Raw genomic sequence first — 20625 nt, 5'->3', positions numbered from 1 at the left:
CCCTTGAGAGGCACCCCTGAACCCTCACTTCTCCCGCCTGTTCCCTCTCGGTTTTGCAGCTGGACAGAACCAGTTCTTAAGCCCAGGGGAAGGGCTGCCTCTGTGTGGCAGGATTTGTGTTCACCAGAGGAGGGGGGCAGGGCACCGGGTGACAGAGGGGCACAGGGGTGGCTGCGCAGACCCGGGGGCCGCGGTGGGTCTTACTGGTTGAAGCAGTGGGCGGCCGACAGCAGCCAGCGGTCCCCCACCACGGTGGCGCCACAGAAGTGCCGGGAACCTTCCTTCAGGCTGACCTGCCAGGGCACTTCCCCGGACACGGCTCCCAGCCCGCCCACGATCCGAGTGGGCTTCTCCATGGCGGGCCTGGCCCCGCACTCTGTGGGGAACGAGAGAGAAGGGCCCAGACGGCATGCATCTCCTTCCCGCAGAGAGCTGCCGGGAGCCAGCACCCATCCGCCCAGCCCCGCAGGGGCGCACGCCTACCCTACCTGCGCCCGCGCCCCTAGAAAGTACCTTGTGGCTTAGAGGCGGTGACTGAGTCGGGAGGCGCGGCGCCGAGGCCCAGAGTGGGCCTGGTGGGGCTCTCAGGACTGGTGGGCCGGGCAGTGCTGGCGGTGGTGGAGGCGGGAGCCGCCGTGGGGGCCAGAGGCCGGCCTGCCGTGGTGATGGCCTCCAGGATCCAGTCACGCAGCCTGGTCACTCGGGCATAGACGCCGGGGCGTCGGGCTTCCGCACAACCTATTCCCCAGCTCACGATGCCGGCCAGGAAGAACCTGCCAGAGGGCTCCTCGCAGACTAGGGGGCCTCCCGAGTCGCCCTGGGGGACAGAGGCACGCCTTTGGGAGGGTCGGGGGCGCTGGCCGCAGCCAGTCCGGATCCCAGAGCCGCAGAGTCAGAGGCGCCCCCCTCCCCACGGGCTCCTGGAGCCAAGGTGGCTGGCGAGCCTCCGTCTGCTCTTCGTAAACACACAGCAGGACAGCTGGACAGCCGGGCCGTGGGGTCTCCAAGACCTCGCTCGGTTCAGCCTCCGGCAGTTCAAAACCCAGCCCAAATAAACATCCCCTCCTCTCCTCGCCCACGGGATCTCTGATGACGTTGCCACTTGCTAAGGCGGCCAGTGTGGCTGCCCCCGTGCCTCACTGGCAGTGAAGGGCCTGATCCGCCCTCACACATCCTGTCTGCTCACCCTTTCCCTTCCCACTCCCAGCTCGCCTGGACTCTCACGTTCCCAAGCACACGCCCTCTGCCACCATCTCCCCACCTTTTCCACAGGCCCCGGTTTTGCTGTGGCACCGAGTGCAGGCAGCAGTCTCCCCCCCTCCCCGCAGCCAGTGGGCTTGAGAAATGAGACCAAAGGCATAAAGGAAAAAGGAGATCCGGAGCCGTGCCAGAGGTCAAGCAGGGAAGTGTTGGTGGCAGACTGGAGACTGTGAGCACCCCCTCTTCCAGGGCGGAAACCTGGGGGCCTCGGGCAGGTGGGGCGGGGCCTGGGCCCTCGGGACTCGTCCCCAGGCCCCGGGGGCCGCGGGGCTCACCTGGCAGGAATCCACCTTCCCGTCCAGGTAGCCGGCACACAGCATCCTGTCGGTGAGCGAGTGGCCGTACAGGCTGGCACACAGGCCCTGGTCCAGCAGCTCCACTGTGGCTTTCTGCAGCGTTTCTGGCTTGACCACTGCCCAGGACAGAGAGACACCAGCAGGATGAGCGCTTCGGGGCCCGGGGCAGCCACCCCGAGGCCGGAGGCTGCAGGCCGTCTCTGCTCTGGCCCTCGGCTTCCCCAGCGGGAAGGGGCTCCGCGGCAGCAGCCAGCTCGGAAACCGGCAGAGCACACGCTCCACAATTGCCCCCAGCAACCTCCGTGGCCCAGGCGGCGAAGAGGCATCAAAGTGAACACCCAGGACTGGGCTCCTTCCCCACCTCCCTCCTAAAACCTGCTCCGCCCTGAGCCTCCCCGTACCTGCTTCTGCTATCATTCTTGTCCTACTCTGCGGAAATCTTTTCTCGGCCTGCAGCCAGTGCCTTCTTTGCTACAGATTATGTTGCCCTCTCCCCAGATCCCGCAGGGTGATGCCCTCCCCCCATCCCGGCTCAAATGAAAAGTCCAAGTCTGGACCACCGACCCCAGAGCCTTTGTGCATGCTGTCCCAGCTGCCTAGAGCGCTGTCTGTCCCTACACAATCTGCCTGCCTTCCCCCCTCACCCCCATTCTCAAGAAGCCCCTCCCGACCACCCTATTAAAGCTTGCAGCCCCCATCTCCACCCAACCTTAGTCTCCAATGCACTCATCGCCACCTGTCGTCCTCGCCACCTACTTCCTTCCAGGGCTGTGCTGTCCAGTCTGGCAGCCACTGGCTACATGTGGCTATTTAAATGTAGATCTAAACGCGTAAGATGCCATAAAATGTAAAAACTCGGTTTCCCAGGCACACGGCCACGGCCAGCTTGCAGGGGGCTGCTGGCTCCTATAGCGGGTGACACAAACATAAAGCACAGCCCCCACCCCCCAAGGGAAGCGCTCTTGGATAGTGCCGGTCTGGCCTGGGAGCCCCACGTGGCGAGGCTCACTGCTCTGCTCCCTGCCCCGCCCTTGGACCTGTGGTCGGTGAACGAGGGAGGCTGAAACGAAACGTTTGTGGCCTGGGCTTAATTATCTTTATATTCCCTCCTAATTAGGTCCGTGTGGAAAATACCTTTCCTTTTCAGAAGGTGTAAAAATCATACGACATTTTTCTTTTCTTTCGTATCAGGCAGGCACAGACCTGAGAAAACCCCAAATCACAGGCCATGGGCCCTGCACCTGAAGTCAGCTGCGGTGGACGCCCAGACCCTTCCGACAGGGCAAAGCTGCCCCTCAGCTTGGGGGGCCCTAGGGCACCCCCCACTTCCATGCACAGCCACTGAGCCAGCCTGGACAGTTTGCTCTAGAATGTTCTAGACTAGCGTCATCCAATAGGACTTCCCGCAATGATGGGACTTCTCGCTGCAGGACAACCCCCTGTCCGAATACTTTATCTCATCCACTGGGTCATAGCTGAGGCGTCACTTTCACAGTCCTTCCCTGAAGCCATCCCCACCCCAAATCCTTTTCCCTGAGACATCCTGTGGGTTTCCTTCCAGCACCTTCTGTCAGATTACAGTGGATTCTCACCCCTCCTCCGAGACAGTTCTGTTCTGTAAAGTCGCCACAAACCCTGACTTATCGCTTCTGTAGCGTGGCTTGTGGGGGGCAGAGGGCAGGTTCCTAGGAGCCTCTGCTCTCAAGGTTCATAACTTACGGTGTGTGTGCCTCTGAGCACGCGCACTTCGCTCAGTTTACGCTCTGGAACCCACCGCGGAAAGCAGCTTACTAGACACCCCGGCCTGTCTGCACCTAGAGACGCCAGCTGCCACTCTGCACCAGGGGCCATTTTAGCAATCACCCACCAAGAGCACAAAAACGCACAAAACGTGGCAGTGAATACGCCACGGAAAGGACGCCGGTTTCTGGCCTGGGCTGACACAGCAGGGCACATTCGCAAATGGCACAGAACTGCCCAGAGTACCCTCTGGGGCGGCAGGCACCGCAGGCGCGGAGCGCCAGGACCCCCGGCCACGGGAGGAGGCAGGGGCGGAGCGACTTACGGAAGTCCTCCTTGAGGTAGCCCCAGCCGGAGATGAGGCACTTCCTCCGCGGCGGGAAGACGTGCGTGGCGGCAGGCAGGCACACGGGCTGGACGTGCCTGCCGAAGGCCAGCGGGCCGTCCAGCTCCAGCACCGCCACGTCGAAGTCGGCCGTGTCCGGGTTGTACAGGGGGTGCGGGGTGATGCGGGCCACGCGCACCCGCACTGTGCTGGCCTCTGCGCCACTGAGGTGGGTCGTGCCTGCGTAGGCCACCCACTCCGCCGGGTCTTGGAATCTGCGGGGCACAGAAGCCACAGCTCCAGGGCCCACCCAGCACAGACGGGCAGCAGGGGCGGCGAGGGAGGCACCCGCCCTGGGAGCGGGCGTGATTAGGGTGCGCCCCGAAACTCAGTCATCACGCGACTTTGTCGAAAATGGAAATGGATGCACACGAACCCATTCCACGCCAATTTTCAACATCTGAAACAAAGACAGATCTGGGTGCGGAGTGTTGGGGTGGGGGCCAAAGCCCACAGGCCTTGGGATAAACCGTGTCTTCGCGCCATACCACAGAACGTCCAAATGAATGCGAACCCACGACAAACAAAGTGCGGACATTTTACATAAACACAGGATCCGGCTGCCCCAGCCCCACTCACCGCCCAGCCTTCGAAGCCAGAGCCCCGGCCGGTCAGATCTGGTCTGAATTTCCCAACTGGACATTCTGTTCATTGTGGATTTTGTTTTTTGCGTTTTTATTTTTTTGCAACATGACATGAAAATATTACTTGTCATAATGACTGTTCTGGGCAACACCTGACACTTTGCCCCCCCCCCCCCAATCACCAAAAGTGCCTCGTTCTCCTCACCCTACTCCTGGCCTTGTAGTGGATGTTCCTCGTGGGCCCCGTACAGGGTCAACGGACGGAACACCACGCTTCCCAGCAGAAGCAGGGGACAAGGCCCAGTTCTGTCTCCCAAAGCCCTCCCTCCCCTCCCCCACCCTCTCTCCGTACCTTTGCGGAATCATTCTGCTAAGTTCAAGATCAAAACTCTTACTGCCTTAAATAAGTTTTACCAGAAGGAAGTTTTACCATGTTACCAGAATAAGAAAGAAAACACAAAGGCAGCTCTAATGGACCCTTGGGACAAGCGGGGAGATCGGATGTGGACAGGGCGCCGGATGCCAGCGTGTGGCGGTGGGTCACGATACTGTGGGCGCGGGCGACAGTGTTCCTTGTTTGTACAGACACGTGCAGCAGAGTCAGGGGGACGCATCACGGTCAGAGGGGAGAATATCAAATGGTTTGGCACGAAAAGACGCAGAGCCGCGTGTGTGTAGGTAAAGGCACAGCAGGAGCGATGGCTAATACGGGAAAATGCCAACGCGTGCTAAAATCGGCTAAGAGCACACAAATGTCTGCCGTGCCGTTTTTTTCGTCTTTTCTATCTGCTTAACTACTGCTGTAATAAAATATGGGAGAACAAAACTGAATGGAAAAATTGCCACCTACTGTCCTGAGCTGTGACTGGTTCTGGCATCCGTCCCCAGGCTGGCAGCTGAGGCAGACAGCAGGCTGCACGCGGGGCCCGGCGGCAAGCCAAGGGCTGTAAAGTACTGGACCATCTGTCCAGACTGCCCTGCCCTCTCCCTCAGGTCTCCAAAGACTGCAGCAACCAAACAGCAATGCCTGGCACAGAGGCTTCTAGAACCTTCTCCCACTTTTGACCAGCTCCATTCTGCCTGGCCACTCTGGTTTGTTAAAGATTCTGACCATCCTCAACAACAAGCAACGACCTGGTTCAACAACAGGCAAAGAGTTCAAACACATTTCTCTAAAGAAGACATACAAGTGGGCCACAAGCACAGTCAGGCAGCACGCGACAGCTGCCGCGGTGGCTCAGATCAAAACGGCAGATGACGACAAGTGCTGGGGAGCACGTGGAGACACCGGAGCCTTCTGCGTGGCCGGCGGGGATGGAAAATGGTGAGGCCCCCGGGGATAACCATACGGTGGTTCCTCAAAAAGTTTAAACACAGAATTACCAGATGACCCAGCAATCCCACTCGCGTGTCTATACCCATAGAGGCACTGGAAACAGGTCCCAGTTCACAACCACCAAGAGCTGATGAAAGCACTCGAGTGTCCCTCCATGGATGAAGGACAAACACAGTGTGGTCCGTCCACACTCCGGAATGTGACCCGGCCTCAGGAAGGAAGGACGTCCTGCTGCCTGCCACCACGTGGACGGACCCAGAGGATATCATGCACAGTGACAGAAGCCAGACACAGAAGGACACGTCCTGCATGACCCCACTCACAGGGGGTCCCCAGAGGAGTCCCGTCCACAGAGACAGAGAGCAGATGGTGGGAGCCAGGGGAGGGGCAGGGACAGGGAGTGAGTGCTTCATGGGGACAGAGTCTCAGCTTGGGGACATGGAAAGTTCTGGAGATGAGTGGTGGGGGCAGCTGGACAGCAGTGTGAACAGCAATGCTACTGAATTGTGATGGTTAAGGTGGTAAATTTATGTAGTGTATATTTTACCACAACTTAAAAAACAAGAACACATTCAGATTCAACAACAGAAAAGAAAAAGAAGGGAGGGGAGGGACAAGAGAGCTCCACGGGGCTCTAAGGACCCCAGGAAAGGCGGTGCTCCGGGAGTGGGACAGAAGGCAGGACCAAGGGTGCAGGGCTCACCCGTTGAAGCAGTGGGCCGCGGACACCAGCCACCTGGCCCCGATGACAGCAGCCCCACAGAAGTGTTCCTTGTTTTCTCGAAGGCTGACTTGCCACGGGAACTCTCCCGGGGACGCTTCCACGCCACCCACGATCCGGCCGGCTGTCTTCCAGCCGGGCTGTAGACCACAGTCTGCAAGACAGAGGTCACCAACCAGGGCCCTCAGAAGGCAGGGCCGTGACTATGTTCCCACCATGTTTGTGCAGAACCGCTCATCCCTGCCACCCTCTCGTTCAAAGACATGCTCTAGGTCCCTTGCACTTGTCTTTGCCGACTCCTTTGGGGTCCCCCTAGCCCTCGTGTGCCCCACCTCCAGCTGCCCAACAGGCCAAACACCCAAGGCTGCGTGCACCAGGCAGTGGCAGAGAATGTCTCTGCCGGGACCCTTTCTCTGCCTCAGGCACAGGTGGCCTTCAAGCAACCTTCACTTCTCCACATTACACCTGTCACGGAGCTCATGGCCAAGGGCGAGATCCAGGTGGAACTCCACACTTTCGACTTGATTCGTGGGTGTGCCGACTCATAAAGCAAAGGGTCGACCCCTTGCTTCCTCATGTCTCTAGCTACCCAGAGGGCACTTTCTTCCTTTTCTTCCCCACACGGCCCCCTCCCTCTGCGTCTCCACTTCAGCTCATGTTGTCATGCAGCAAACACTGAACTGAGAAGAGCTGTCCAAACACTGCACATCTCAGAGAAAGTACTGTTGCCCTTGGCCACTTCCTGGGAGGAAACCTCTAAGCTCTTGGACTGTTGTTTGAGAGCAGCTTGACCTTGACCTGCCTGGGGACTTGGGTCACCCAGAAAGTTCATGGTGACTTTGGGCCACGTGGTATCACCTTGACCTCTTGAGGGGCTGGAAACTCAGTTTTTTGGGCTGAGTTGTGTCCCCCGAAAAGATGAAGTTTTAACCCCCAGTACTTGTGAGTGTGATTTATTTGGAAATAGGGTCTTCAGAGATGATCAAATTAAGATGAAGTCATTAGTGAGGGTCCTGAATCCAATGACTGGTGTCTTCTTAAAAAGGGGAAATTTGGGGTGCCCGGGTGGCGCAGTCGGTTAAGCATCCGACTTCAGCCAGGTCACGATCTCGCGGTCCGTGAGTTCGAGCCCCGCGTCGGGCTCTGGGCTGATGGCTCAGAGCCTGGAGCCTGTTTCCGATTCTGTGTCTCCCTCTCTCTCTGCCCCTCCCCCGTTCATGCTCTGTCTCTCTCTGTCCCAAAAATAAATAAAAAACGTTGAAAAAAAATTTAAAAAAAAAGGGGGAAATTTGGACAAAGGCACGCACACAGGGAGAATGCCATGTGGACGTGATGGCAGAGATCTGGTGACACTTCCATAAGCCAAGAAATGCCAGACATCCATCAAGCCCCAGAAGCCAGGAGAGAACCATGAAACAGATTCTCCATCACCAGCTCAGAAGAAACCAAACCTCCTGCTACCTTGACCTCGGCTTCCAGCCTCCAGATTGTGACAGGGACCGTCCCTGTTGTCCAGGCCACCTTGTTTCAGCAGCCCTGGGACTCTCACACCTAAAGTGAGCTGTGCCGGTGCTACCTGCCTGTGTGACCCGGGACACCAAGCCTCAGCGAGTTTCCCTGGCTGGAAACACTTTGTATGTGTTCACGTGCTGCTGCTGCTGCGACTTTCAGTCCAGCACCGTCCCGTGACCGCACTGGGCAGTGGGGAGCCTGCCCACCACCGGTCTCGCCCACTCTGTGCCCAGTGCACCTCTTCCTTTCATGACCTTTTCACTGGGAGAAGCTGTAACCTTGCATAGGAGGACACCTTTCTGAGTTCTGCGAGTCACTTTTGGTGAGTCACGGACCCCGAGGTGGGGGGGGGTCACAGCCGCCAATTTCAATTGGCCTCCACAGATCATCCAGGTCCAGGTGCCACACGCCACCAATGTTTCCTCCACCGTAGACTTTGCAAGTTTCAAAGTTCTTATACATCCATCTTTTCACGGGATGCCATGTTTCAGCTTATTTGGTCCACTTTTACGTCCAGTGAGGTTCTATAATTTTATAGAACTTTACAGGCTTGACATGCTCATTTTTTGTTGCTTCTGATCACATGCGGGATTTTTTGCATTTTATCTTCTAACCCGTTGTTAGTTGCATAAAGCAAAGGAATAGCTTTTGTATGTGTTTATGTTTCTCGTACTCTCCCCTCCATGTCAAACTTTCTCATTTTCTAATCCCGGGCTAGTCAATTTATTGACTCATTTATATAGTCGATCACATCCACTGTGAATTATGATGGTTTTGCCTCTTCCTTTCCACACTTCAACTGCTGCTCTTACCCTGTCGCATGGGCTAACATCGCTAGAAAACGTTGGCTCCTCTTACGGCACTTCCACCGTGAGATTCCCTTGCTCGAATCCCACTGCATATAGGACAGAGCGCCAGTTCCTGGCACTCGAGGCTTATCACGCTTCGGCAGGGACCCATCTCACAGGCGTCCCCTCCCTTCCTCTGCCCAGCTCCAGCGATGCCAAGCCCAGGTGGCGTGTATAATGTGTGCAGCGGGCCAGACAGCAGAGCCAGCAGCTGACCGTGGAGAGGGGACATGGCCCAGATACCAGCCAGACAGGGGACTGACCACAGTGGGCCTCATCAGATCCGTCGGGGCAGTCCACTCTGTCGTCACACTCCGGGTTCACTTTGGTCACACACTGGCCGTTGCGGCAGGAAAAGGTGTTCCCTGGGCAGTGACCTGTGGGCAGAGAAGAACCAAGCTCCTGACCCCGCTCTGTACCTCCCGGCTGCAGCAAGATTCCGCTCGCTACTCAGAGCCTTCAGGGCATGGAAAACCTCTTTTTTGCTTCCTTGGCCCTAAATGTTTCTGAAGTAATTTTCTCAGAACCAGTACGGAGACACAACACGAGAATGTCAGTCAGCACACAGGCCGGGACAATGTAACAGAAGTATAGGCAGACCATGTGTGCTTCCACATTTTTGAGCGCCCACATATTTTTAAGTTAAGACACAGGTGAAACTGAACTTTTCGGGGCACCTGGGTGGCTCAGTCGGTTAAGCATTAGACTTTGGCTCAGGTCATGATCTCACGGTTGGTGGGTTTAAGCCCCAGGTCGGGCTCTGTACTGACAGCTCAGCCTGGAGCCTGCTTCTGATTCTGTGTCTCTCTCTTTCTTTGCCCCTCCCCTGCTCACACTTTGTCGTTTTCTCTCTCAAAAATAAATAAAACATTAACGAAAGTATTTAAAAAAAGAAATCGAACTTTTCAAGTTGTAGTAAAATATACAGAACGTGAAGTTTACCATGTTAACCATTTTAAGTGTTCGGCGCACACGTGGGGCCCAACCGTTCTCTGCGAGGGCATCCTGGGCACTGCGGGGGCTGAACAGCACTCCTGGCCCCACCCCCTCCAGGCCAGGAGCCCCGCTCCTTACTACCAGATGTCCCTGGATACCACCCAGCATCCCTTGGGGCCAGGATCGCCCCTACTTGAGGACTCCATGTGGTACTCATTCTTTTTTCTTTTTTCCCAAACTGTTTGTGTTTTGTCTTTTAACAGCAGATCCCTACCACTTTTCCAAAAAAACCCACCAGTAATGTTTTCTCTTACTCGTATTTGGCCACGTGTGCTTCAGCGTCTCATCTTTCCATCTCTTGCCCACACAGGACTGTAAGTCCGTGCCTCCTGGCCCCCAGAGGAGGCTGGTGTGCAGAACTAGCCTGCACTGCATTGGAGGGAGCCCTCTGTGTCTGAAGTCTTGGGGAACCTCTCCAGGTGACTCTCTGGAAACTGCAGAGGGCAGGGAGCTCCGTGGGAGAGGGGAAGACATACCTGATTTTAAATCTCTTTCTGTCCATGGCGCTTTCTGGCTTCCTGCGGTGAAATGGACAAGACACGTAAGCTCATCCAGTGAGTTCTGTAGTTTTTTGAAAACATCGGATTGCAAGGCAGCTGCACGGTCTATCATGGGAGCCACTTAAATTCTAACTTAAATCAGTTAAGATGAAACCCAACGAATCATTCTGTTGCTTGGTCTCACTGGCTGCATGACAAGCACTCAAGGGCCACACAGGCCTAGTGGCCACCATATGGACTGTGCAGGCACAAGACCGAGGAGAGTTCAAGTCACACTGACGCCGAGGTTACTAAGACTCAACCAGCATGTCAGCATTGGTGGGCAAAGGGCATAAATGTCCAGTAGGACAAGGTCAAGGCAAGCAGTCTTTAACCTGACGACAGACTGAACGAACTCATGTCTGGTTCTCAAATCACGATGAACTGCACTATCCGACCTTGTGTGAAGTTTTTGGTTCATGATACGGAATCTGCACCATCAGATCTTAGAGCACAGCATTTACTCTTATTTCTATACCAGGATTGGCAAACAATGGCTGCAGGCCAAATGCGGCCTACCATTTGATTATGCGTTAAAGTTTTATTGATACACAACAGTGCCCATTTATGTATTGTCTTTAACTCTCACGTGACAATAGCAGAGTTGAGTGACCTCGACCGAGACCCAAAGGGCTGCAGGGATGAAAATATTTACACTCCGGCCATTTGCAGGTTGCTGTCACCTGGTCTCTACTAGTGAGGGTAAAGCAATGTGCCTGTGTTATCTTTTCAAGGGAGGGAGCGGCTGTTGAAACCTAAAGTTTAATGCAACGTTCAGCTGCCACCTCCCCCACAGCCTCCCCCTGGTGTCTTTCAGGGTCTATAGCCTACTTGCCTGTGAGCTGGGCGGACACAATGGTGCCGTGGGCAGCCAGGGGGATACCGTGCCCCTGCAGCCTCGCTCGGAGTCCCTGCCGCAACAGCTCCTCCTCTAGGCCCAGACTCAGTGACTGCGAGGCTTGCAGCAGGAAGTGCAGCCGGAAATGCACGAAGACGCTGGAATTCCCATCCCTGCAGGGAGGAGAGAAGCCTTTGGGGAGGGAGGGCTCCTGCTGGAATCTTCTGGAACCTCTTGGGTGTCCACCGGGGTTCCTTCGCCTGAAAGGAGGCCCTGACCCACCTGTAACTTAGCACGGTGCAGCCCACACAGCTGGCCTCCAACTCGGTCTCCCGAAAGCTGCTCACAAACTGCAACAGAAACCACAGCAGCACGCGCTAAGGCCACAGGCTGGGCGGCCGTCCCGCAGGGACCCGCGGAGTTGGGAGAGGGCACGGAAACGCGCCTCCTCTTACACTCAGTGCACCCGGCAGTCACAGAGCCGTGTGCGGGACAGGGAAACTTGGCAGTTATTTGGATGAAAGTACTGCCCCATCAGCAGATGGATGGATAGAACGTGGCCCATCCACACGGACGGGAGCGAGGCACGGACACGAGCTGCCTGTGGGACAGACCCTGGACACACAACGCTCAGAGCGGGAACCAGACACGAGAGTGTGGTTCCCGTGTGTGAAACGTCCACAACAGGCACATCCACAGACAAGAAAGGGCTTCATGGGTGCAGGAGGCTGCGGAGTGACAGCTAATGGGGATGGGGCTGCTTTTGGGGTTGGTGGAACATCCCGGAACTAGACAGAGGTGACGGCTGCACAATTTTGTGAATATACTAAACACCCCTGAAGTGTTTACTTTAAAAATGGTTAATTACATTTGACATGAATTTTTATATGAAAATAAACTCTGCTTTGGGCAACCAGACGCCATTAGGAACTTGCTTGTCCTTCGTGTGCTGTTCGAGCGACCACTATCCACAGTCTCCGGTTTAGCACTGAAGGGCCCTCATCCTGGGCACCGGGATAGGTGTTACTCCAGATGCTGTCCCCAGCAGCACCAAGGTCGGGGGTCCGGAGAGTCCCCCCGGCACATTATGTGACCTATACCTAGGGCTACCAGATGTCTCCGTTTACCTGCTCTCAGTGGAGTCACTAATAGCATCCCTGTTCACAGTCAGTGTCCCGGCTTGGCTGCTGAACCTGACGCTCACCGCGCCAAAGCACACGATACACAGGTCTCCCGCCCAAAACTCCCTCTGACCTGCTTCTCTTCTGCCCACTCTCCGAGCCTATGTCCCCCTCACCCACATTCAGACCTGCACTGGCCCACAGAACGGCACACAAATCTGGGAAATGTTCTTTACCCGCCCTGCCCCACGTGGCGGCCACGGGTCACACGTGATGACGGAGCATATTTGACACATGGCACGGCTGGTGCCACAGGGGGACTGGTTTTTACATTTTAGTTAACTCACACTTAGATTTAAAAACAGATACTCTGCACAGTTACCAGAAAACTCTTAAGAATACTTGGGGCAACTTACGCATGTACATTTATGGAATCTACACACGGATTAAGTATTCCTGGTGACAATTTAGCAAATGCATTGAGATGTGAGTGTAAAACACACCCGGGTTTTGAAGACTCAACACAAAAAGAGGTGAAAAGTCTCATTAATACCCACTTTATCTATGCCGATGACATCAAATGATAATATTGTGGATACTGTGGGTTAAGTAAAATATATTAAAATTAAGCCTACCTGTTTCCTTTTCCTTAACACAGTGGCTAAGCTTCGTGTTGTACTTCTGGACAGAGCTTTAGGGCAAGGGCTTAAATCAGCAAGCTGACACCCATGGGCCAAATTCGTTACCTGTTTTTATACAGTACACAAACTAAAAATAGTTTTTACAGTTTTAAATGGTTGGAGAAAGTCAAAAGGAAAATATTTCATGGTACGTGAAGATTATACGAAATGTTTATTTCGGTGTCCATAAACAAAGCTTTATCGGCACACAGCCACATCCATTAATTCACCTGTCCCCTGTGGCACCTCTTGAGCTGCCTCAGGCCAAATTGAGTAGCTGGGCCAGAGAGTGTCTGGGCCCCAAAAAGCCAAAGATCTTGCCTGTCTCGGTTAGAGGAAAAGTGTGTTGATCCCTGGTCTGGATGGCGGTGCCTTGTAACTGCCCCCCTGCTTTCCCATGTCTTATCATACAGCCTCCAGGCCACAGGCAGATTGCTCGTCTCAAAACGTGAATTCTTACCTAGTGACCCTTCTGCTCTCTTACGATGAAATTTAAAACATTTTCTTTAATTGAGATATAATTCACCTACCTAAACTTACCCTTTAAAAGTGGACAACTGGATGGGTTTTAGTGCATTCACAGAGTTGTGCAGCCATCACCACAACCAATTTTTGAATATTCCATCAGTCCCAAAGCAACCCCATCTCCCCTAGCACTCACGCCCCACCTCTCCCCAGCCCCCATGAGCCCCCTTCCGTCTGTGGATGAGCCTGTTCTGGACATTTCACACACGCGGACTCATACCCCGTGTGGCCTCTCGTGTCTGGGTCCCTCCCTGAGCGTCGCGTGTTCGGGGTCCGTCCCGGGGCGGCGGGGGTGGGTGCCTTGCTCCTGCTCCTGGCCGAGTAACGTGCCCGTGTGCACGCGGGCCTCCTCGTGTTTATCCATTTACCCATCGATGGGCATTTGGGTGTTTCCACTTTTTGGCTCTTGTGAGTCATGCCGCCGTGAGCACTGGGTGTGCAGGTTTTCTGTGAGGACATGAACTTTCATCTCTCTTGGGTGGACACCTACGAACAGAATCGCTAGATCATGTGGAAATTACGTTTACCCTTCTGACCAACTGCCTGCCTGTTTCCACAGTGGCTGCCCTCTTTCAGGTTCCCACCAGTTGTGTGTGAGGCTCTGGTCTCTCCACTGGAATACAACTTTTTTTTTTTCAAGGTTTATTTTTATTTTTGAGAGAGAGAGAGGGGAGCAGAGCATGAGTGGGGGAGGGGCAGAGAGAGAGGGAGACACAGAATCCGAAGCAGGCTCCAGGCTCTGAGACGTCAGCACAGAGCCCGATGTGGGGCTCGAACCCGTGAAGTGGGAGATCATGACCTGAGCTGAAGTCGGACGCCTAACCGACTGAGCCACCCGGGCGACCCTGGAATACAACTTTTAACCTTTTAAAAGTGCCTACGAGCCAGCAGGGGTCAGTCCCCACCGATACCGCACTGCCCCGTATTCCAGGGGCCACCAGCGCTGGCCACAATGGCCTCAACCTCTCCGCCCCACACGCCCTCTTTCCTGCCTCAGAGCCTGCCTGGGCTTCTCCCCCGCTGTGCTCTGCTCGCCACCCACGGCCGCCCTCACCAGCCATTCCAGAGCGGGCGTCAGGGTGCGGTAGTAGTCCGAGGCCTCGTGTTGCAAGCTGCGGGCGTAGCGGACCCCTTGCAGCTCCGCCGTGTGCTCCACGTCGACACCCTGTGTAGAGAGGGAGGCTGCGGACAAGACCAGGGCCCCGTGAGAGAGCCCAAGTTCGGGGTCAGGGTGCAGTTAAGTCAGCCTCAAAGGCCCCCAGCCACCCAGGGGCCATCACCCTGACAAACAGGTGGTGGGCCGACTGCCAGGGCGGGGGGGTGGGCCCTGAGTGGTCACCAACAGTGTCCCCCTTCGTCTCTCACACAGGTCTCGGTTTGGTGACGGACTCTACAGGCAGCCGCCTGAAGGCACCGGCCGTCCCCAGGTCTCCTGAGGACACGGTTAGCTCCTGCTCACCCCTGGCTCACCAGGTGTACCTGGCTCAGGGCCTGAAGCTGGCCTCACCAAGAAATGGCCTCAGGAGGAGCAATTCCCAACAAATGCCACGGGGGCGTGACCACAGCCGGGAGGCACCAGGACCCTCAGCCCACAGCCCCATGATGCCACCCTCTGAAAAAACAGGGGTTTGCGACTGTTGGAAACACGGCGTCAAAAGCACTTAATAACAGAGAATCGGACCCATCAATACAGAGAACAAACCAACGGGTACCAGAGGGGCGGGCGGGGGAGGGCAGAGGGGTGCAGAGGACAGGGTGGCACGGTGCCAGGAGTCCAGCCAGTGACGTCGGGGTGGCCGATGGCAGCCACGCTCACGGTGAGCACAGCACAAACCACAAGGCTGTCCCGCCACTACGCTGTATACCCACCAGTAGCCCCTAAAATCCACTTTGCTTTTATTTAATTATCCATTTAAGGGGCGCCTGGGTGGCGCAGTCGGTTAAGCGTCCGACTTCAGCCAGGTCACGATCTCGCAGTCCGTGAGTTCGAGCCCCGCGTCGGGCTCTGGGCTGATGGCTCGGAGCCTGGAGCCTGTTTCCGATTCTGTGTCTCCCTCTCTCTCTGCCCCTCCCCCGTTCATGCTCTGTCTCTCTCTGTCCCAAAAATAAATAAACGTTGAAAAAAAAAAATTAAAAAAAAAAAATTATCCATTTAAAAAATTTTTTTTAATGTTTATTTATTTTTGAGAGAGAGACCGTGAGAGCGTGAGTGAGGGAGGGGCAGAGAGAGGGAGACGCAGAATCCAAAGCAGGCTCCAGGCTCCGAGCTGTCAGCACAGAGCCCGACGCGGGGCTCAAATTCGTGAACCGCGAGATCATGACCTGAGCCGAAGTCGGATGCTTAATCTACTGAGCCACCCAGGCGCCCCTACTTCGATTTTAAAAAGTACGTGGCAGGGGTGCCTAGCTGGCTCAGTGGGTACAGCACACAACTCCTGATCTCGGGGTTCTGAGTTCGAGCCCCACGGGTATAGACGACTTAAAAATAAAATCTTAAATATAAAAAAAAAGTACACAATAGCAAAGAGTAACAATCATCACAAAGTTTTAAAAGGACACAACAGCAACCACCTAAAACATGAAAACGGGGGTTTCTGCCACTAATGGATCAAAATAACACACCAGTGAAAAATGCTCATAACTGCAATATAAAAACATGAAGGTAGCAGCCACATAAACCGTGACTGCTGGGTACCAATTCTATTTATTGTGAGTGAATGTTCACCTAGAAAAATATTTCGGTATTTATGATTACCACAGGATATATATATCGTAAGCCAATTCCTAAAACAACGGTTTTTCTCATTCGAGAAACTAAAAATAAAGAGAAATGAACGTTCTTCAGTGTGGGCCACGTTGCCTACACTCTATATGCCAGCTAAGCCTTTCTGTTTTCCCTCGGAAATAATGATAGACACACAGGAAGCTGCAGAAATAGTACAGAGGTCCCAGGGGCCCGACCCCCAGCTTCCCTGAAGGCTAACATTACCAACTAACACTTTGAGCTGTCTGGGAAGGGGACACATTTGAATTTTAATTAAAGAAAACATTCTAAAACTTCTTAAAGCCTTCCTTAGTTTCAGAGGTCCTGATGGGGATTGTATTTATGCTGTTCCCCAAAATGTATGTGCTTCTGGAATGCAGGTGTGAAACCCCACCCCCTGCCTCTCCCCAGTGTGAGGACACTGATGTGCTCACACCTATACAATCACACACACATACGCGCACACTCACATGGCACAAATTTTCCTGCATTTGACTCCCACAACCACTAGGGGGCCTCTGTCAGACACGCCAGGCTATATTCCACACTAGATATATTCCAGATGTTCCAAATATATGCACAAAGTGCATAATAAACATATCTGTATTATATATAAGAATCAAGGAAACCCACGTAGCATTGCCAGCTTACACTTTTGCCACATGGCAACATTTTCCCTCAAACTGCCCCTTTGTATCGTTATGTTTTTTCATGAAAAGGTGACCTTCACATCTCCAAATAAAACTGTAGGAAGCTTATCATCTCAGAATAAGCCTGTTCCAGAGCAGCGCTGCCCAGCGGAAATTCCTGTGATGACAGAATGTCCTAGATCCACACTGTCCAGTGCAGTATCCGTGAACTGCCCATGAAACATCACTGGTGGGGAAAAGGAACTGACTTTTAAATGTTACATAATTCTAAATAATTTTTTTTGTCTGTTGGGGTTAAGTAGGCTTCTGCCCAGCATGGAGCCCAACGTGGGGCTTGAACTCAGGACCCTGAGGTCACGACTTGAGCTGAGATCAGGAGAAGGACACTTAACCGACTGGGCCACCCAGGCACCCCTAATGTTAACAGATTTAACCCTAAGAAGCCCCCAGGGCTCAGGGCCACCAGCCCCAGTAGCACTGAGGCAGGCAACACCGGACTGAGCGCTGTCTGTGGTGGTGACAGATGAAAACAGCTCATGGTCTCACAGGGAATGTCCATCTAAACTCTCCAACACGAACATTAGGGAGAATCCAGGACAAATGGTGGAAGGAAAAAGGCAAGCTCCCACAGGGTCTGCAGACCCTGCTGACACATACAGATTCCCCCAAAACAGCACTAGGCGTTATCCGTGGAAACGCGTCTGTGTGTGGAAACCTGTGGACTGTGAACCACTCATGGTCGCTGCTGCCACAAAGGTGGCACATGGAAAACCAGTGCAGGCTGTGGTCAGCTGCGGTGAGTGGTTTCATACTTTGCAAAAAGACAACACTGTGAACGGGCGTAATGAGTCCACATGGTTCAAAATCGAAAGCCACCAAAGGGCATCTGGTGACAAATCTCCCTCCTGTGTCCTCCCCAGAGGTAACCGGTCAGTTAGGCTCTGAAACTCCCTTCCAGAAAACAATTTACGCACATAGGCAAACACGTTCTTTCTTACTATTCGGCACCTCTCTCTACTTTTCCAAACGTAGGCGTCTCTAGATCATTCTACTGAAATATAAAAAGAGCTTCCTCTGTTTATTTTTCACAACTGCAGCCCCACATTGTACAGAGACCATAATTTTGTATGGTTAACTCTAAATAATATGACTATCTACTGAAAGAAAATAGGAAATGGGGCCCACTTTGGATTGTAGGAACATAAACCACTGTTCATTCCTTACACTGTATACTTTTCGGTACTTTTTAAATTTCTTAAATTTAAAAGAGTTCATTTTGCTGTTTTCATTTTCACCCCACAGCAAAAACTTCCTTGGAAAACCTGGTCAGTGGGAAACGTGATTATGCAGTGCCTGGCCCCCTCCCACGCACCACCCACCCCAGACCGCCACCCCAGGCCCTCAGGCTCTTGGCCTGCCTTCAATTCCACACTTGCAGGCTCAACCCTTTGGTTCCGGGATCACAATGTGGATACGACTGAGCCACTTCTAAGCATCTTTGTGCAAGTTGCCCGGTGTGTGAACCCATGCAAGCCCACAGCCACTTACCCATGAGGACTCCCAGGGTGACCATGATGATGCTGGTGGCCACAACAACACAGAGGGCCATGCGGCAGCACGAGGTGTAGGGAGCTGGGACTTCCTTTGCTGTCCCAGGCACAAGCTGTAAGTCACCAGCGGTGGGCTCCATGGCTCCTACGCACTGGGAAGGCGACCTGGATGCCAGCAAGAAAGGGCGAAAAAACAGGGTCAGGGCTGGAGGATGCGTCTCTTCCCCTAAGCAACGGTTTTACTTGTGCAGATGTGGCAGCCTCCAACAGTGCCCTAGGTGCCTGTCTTAAAGTCATAAAAGGCGGCACAGCGTGATCGCTGGCTGGGCCTGTGCATGCGGGCTCCCCCGGGTCCCTGGGGTCCACTGCCAAGACGGATGCGTGACTTCCTGGTCGCCGTTTAACAAATCACCGCAAACCTAGTGTCGCCGAGGAACCCAGATTTATTACTAAGCAGTTCTGGCCTCAGAAGTCCTAACATCCAGGCCTGGGCAGGGCCGGTTCCCCCCGGAGCCCCAGGGAGACCCGTCTCCCCACTTTTCCAGCTTCCAGAGGCGCCGCATCCCGGGCCCGCGGGGCCCTCCTCATCCTCACGGTCAGCAGCGCGGGGTCCGCCCGGCTCTCTGCCTCCCTCTCGTGAGGACCTCGTGAGGACGCCGGGCCCCCGGGCCCCCCCCGAGTCACCCCCGCCTCAGGGGCCTTGACAAGGACCCCTCTGCCATGTGACGCGACACATTCCAGGCTCTGGGACCAGAACGGGTAAGTCTCCAGGCCACCGCTCCGCCTAGCGGCACAGAACACGCGGACGCAGAGCGAACCAACTGGAGCCTAGCCGAGCGCCAGGTCGGGCGCCCGCGCCGTCCTTCGTGGCCCTGGGGTCTAGGAGAGCGTCCGCAGCCGCCAGCATCCCTGGCGGAGGGACAGGCCTCGACGCGCCCTCGGCTGACAGTACGCGGGGTACTTATCCTCGTTAGGGCCTCAGCTCCGAGAGAGCCAGAGGCAGCCATGCGCTCCCATGGTCACGCGTCCAGCCCGCCCCTTCCTCCCGGTCTCGCGAGAGACCCGAGACCAGGCAGGCCCTGCGAAGCCACCACTTGGTCGTAGTCCCGCGAGAGACCCAACCGAGGTCACGCGAGGCCACCCGTTGTTCGCGGTCTCGCAAGAGGCCCAGCGGAAGTCCCCCTCGATGCGGCCTCGATCGTAGTCTCGCGAGAAACCCCGCTGAGGCCGCGCGAGGCTGTCTTGCGAGGCTGTCTCCGTGACGAGTGGCTTCTGCGTCTCCTCAGTCTCCTCCCGGGAAGCGGCGAGGAGAGTAGCTGCAGCCTGGCCGCGCCGGCCTCCTGCTTCCTCATGTCAGGTAGGCCGAGTGCGGGCCGTAGGTCGGCCTTTCTCTCCGGGGGCCTTTGGTCCTCCTCGTGCCTGCAGCCGCTCCCTCTCTGCGCCGGGCGGGCACAGGGCTGCTCTGGGGGGGGGGGGGGGGGTCTGTGGGCACCAACGGCAGGCCTGGGTGTCAGGGAAAACACCGGGCGCCCAGATGCGCTTGGATTTCAGATGAGCAGATCCTGCTTTCGCAGCACGAGTGTGTCGCTGGCCTGGCTAATTTTACGTGTCCTCTTGGCCGGGTTGTGGCGCCCGGTGGACGGGTCAGACATTATGCTAGAAGTTGCCGTGGAGGTAATGGTTAGACGTAACTACCTTTGCAGTGAGTAAATGTTGAGTAGAGCAGGTGACCCTCCCTCTTGCGGGTGGGCCACATGCAATCAGTTGAAGGCCTTCGGAGACTAGGAATGCAGCCTCCCGGCGGCCTGGGGGACTCGAGCTGCAGCATCAGCTCTGCCCTGGGTCTCCAGTCCGCCCTGCGGATCGCGGGCTCGCCAGCCTTCACGTTGGCTGTGTTTCTCTGGAGAACCCCGATTGACACAGCCCCTAACGCGCCTTATGCAACATTTGGGACCTACTTACGCTAAAAAAAAAAAAAAAAAAAAAAAGTATTTGTCGTTCGCTTGAAATTCAGATCTGACCGTGCTGGATGTTTATTGTTAAGGCGGGAACCCTATGCTGGGGCCCAGCCAGAATACTCCATCCTCAAGGGAGTGTGTCCCTGCCGGGAATGGCCACTCCATGCCTCCCCGCCGCCATCTGGAGCTGAGGAGAAAGGGGAGATGTGCGGGGGTGGCGGGGAGTGAGGCTGTGTAACACTTACCCCTTTATTCTCACACTTGAGCCGAATTGCCTTCTGAGGAGCCAGGGGATCTCTAAGAATCACTTGATGAAATGTTT

General features: G+C 55.1%; 1 protein-coding gene across 2 annotated transcripts in view; it reads right to left on the bottom strand.

The window, feature by feature from the left end:
• TMPRSS9 (transmembrane serine protease 9) overlaps positions 1-18485 on the bottom strand; it is a 29624-nt gene extending 11139 nt beyond the window's left edge. The window contains exons 1-11 of one of the 2 annotated variants that reach the window (XM_047095519.1): positions 18344-18485; positions 14436-14563; positions 11338-11405; positions 11049-11228; positions 10155-10192; positions 8946-9059; positions 6305-6476; positions 3622-3896; positions 1536-1672; positions 514-817; positions 205-376 (exon numbers count right to left, since the gene is read on the bottom strand). In XM_047095519.1, the coding sequence (XP_046951475.1) occupies positions 205-376; positions 514-817; positions 1536-1672; positions 3622-3896; positions 6305-6476; positions 8946-9059; positions 10155-10192; positions 11049-11228; positions 11338-11405; positions 14436-14563; positions 18344-18485 (1730 nt within the window). The remainder of the gene's footprint in view (positions 1-204; positions 377-513; positions 818-1535; positions 1673-3621; positions 3897-6304; positions 6477-8945; positions 9060-10154; positions 10193-11048; positions 11229-11337; positions 11406-14435; positions 14564-18343) is intronic. The other variant, XM_047095520.1, reaches the window with a different exon arrangement.
• Between the last annotated feature and the right edge of the window lie 2140 nt (positions 18486-20625).

This window comes from Lynx rufus, unplaced genomic scaffold (genome assembly GCF_022079265.1).
Source record: "Lynx rufus isolate CCGP_SWC_20201006 ecotype Redwood Valley unplaced genomic scaffold, mLynRuf1.p SCAF_4, whole genome shotgun sequence".
Taxonomy (NCBI): Eukaryota; Metazoa; Chordata; class Mammalia; order Carnivora; family Felidae; genus Lynx; species Lynx rufus.
This window is presented reverse-complemented; position numbering and strand designations above follow the sequence as displayed.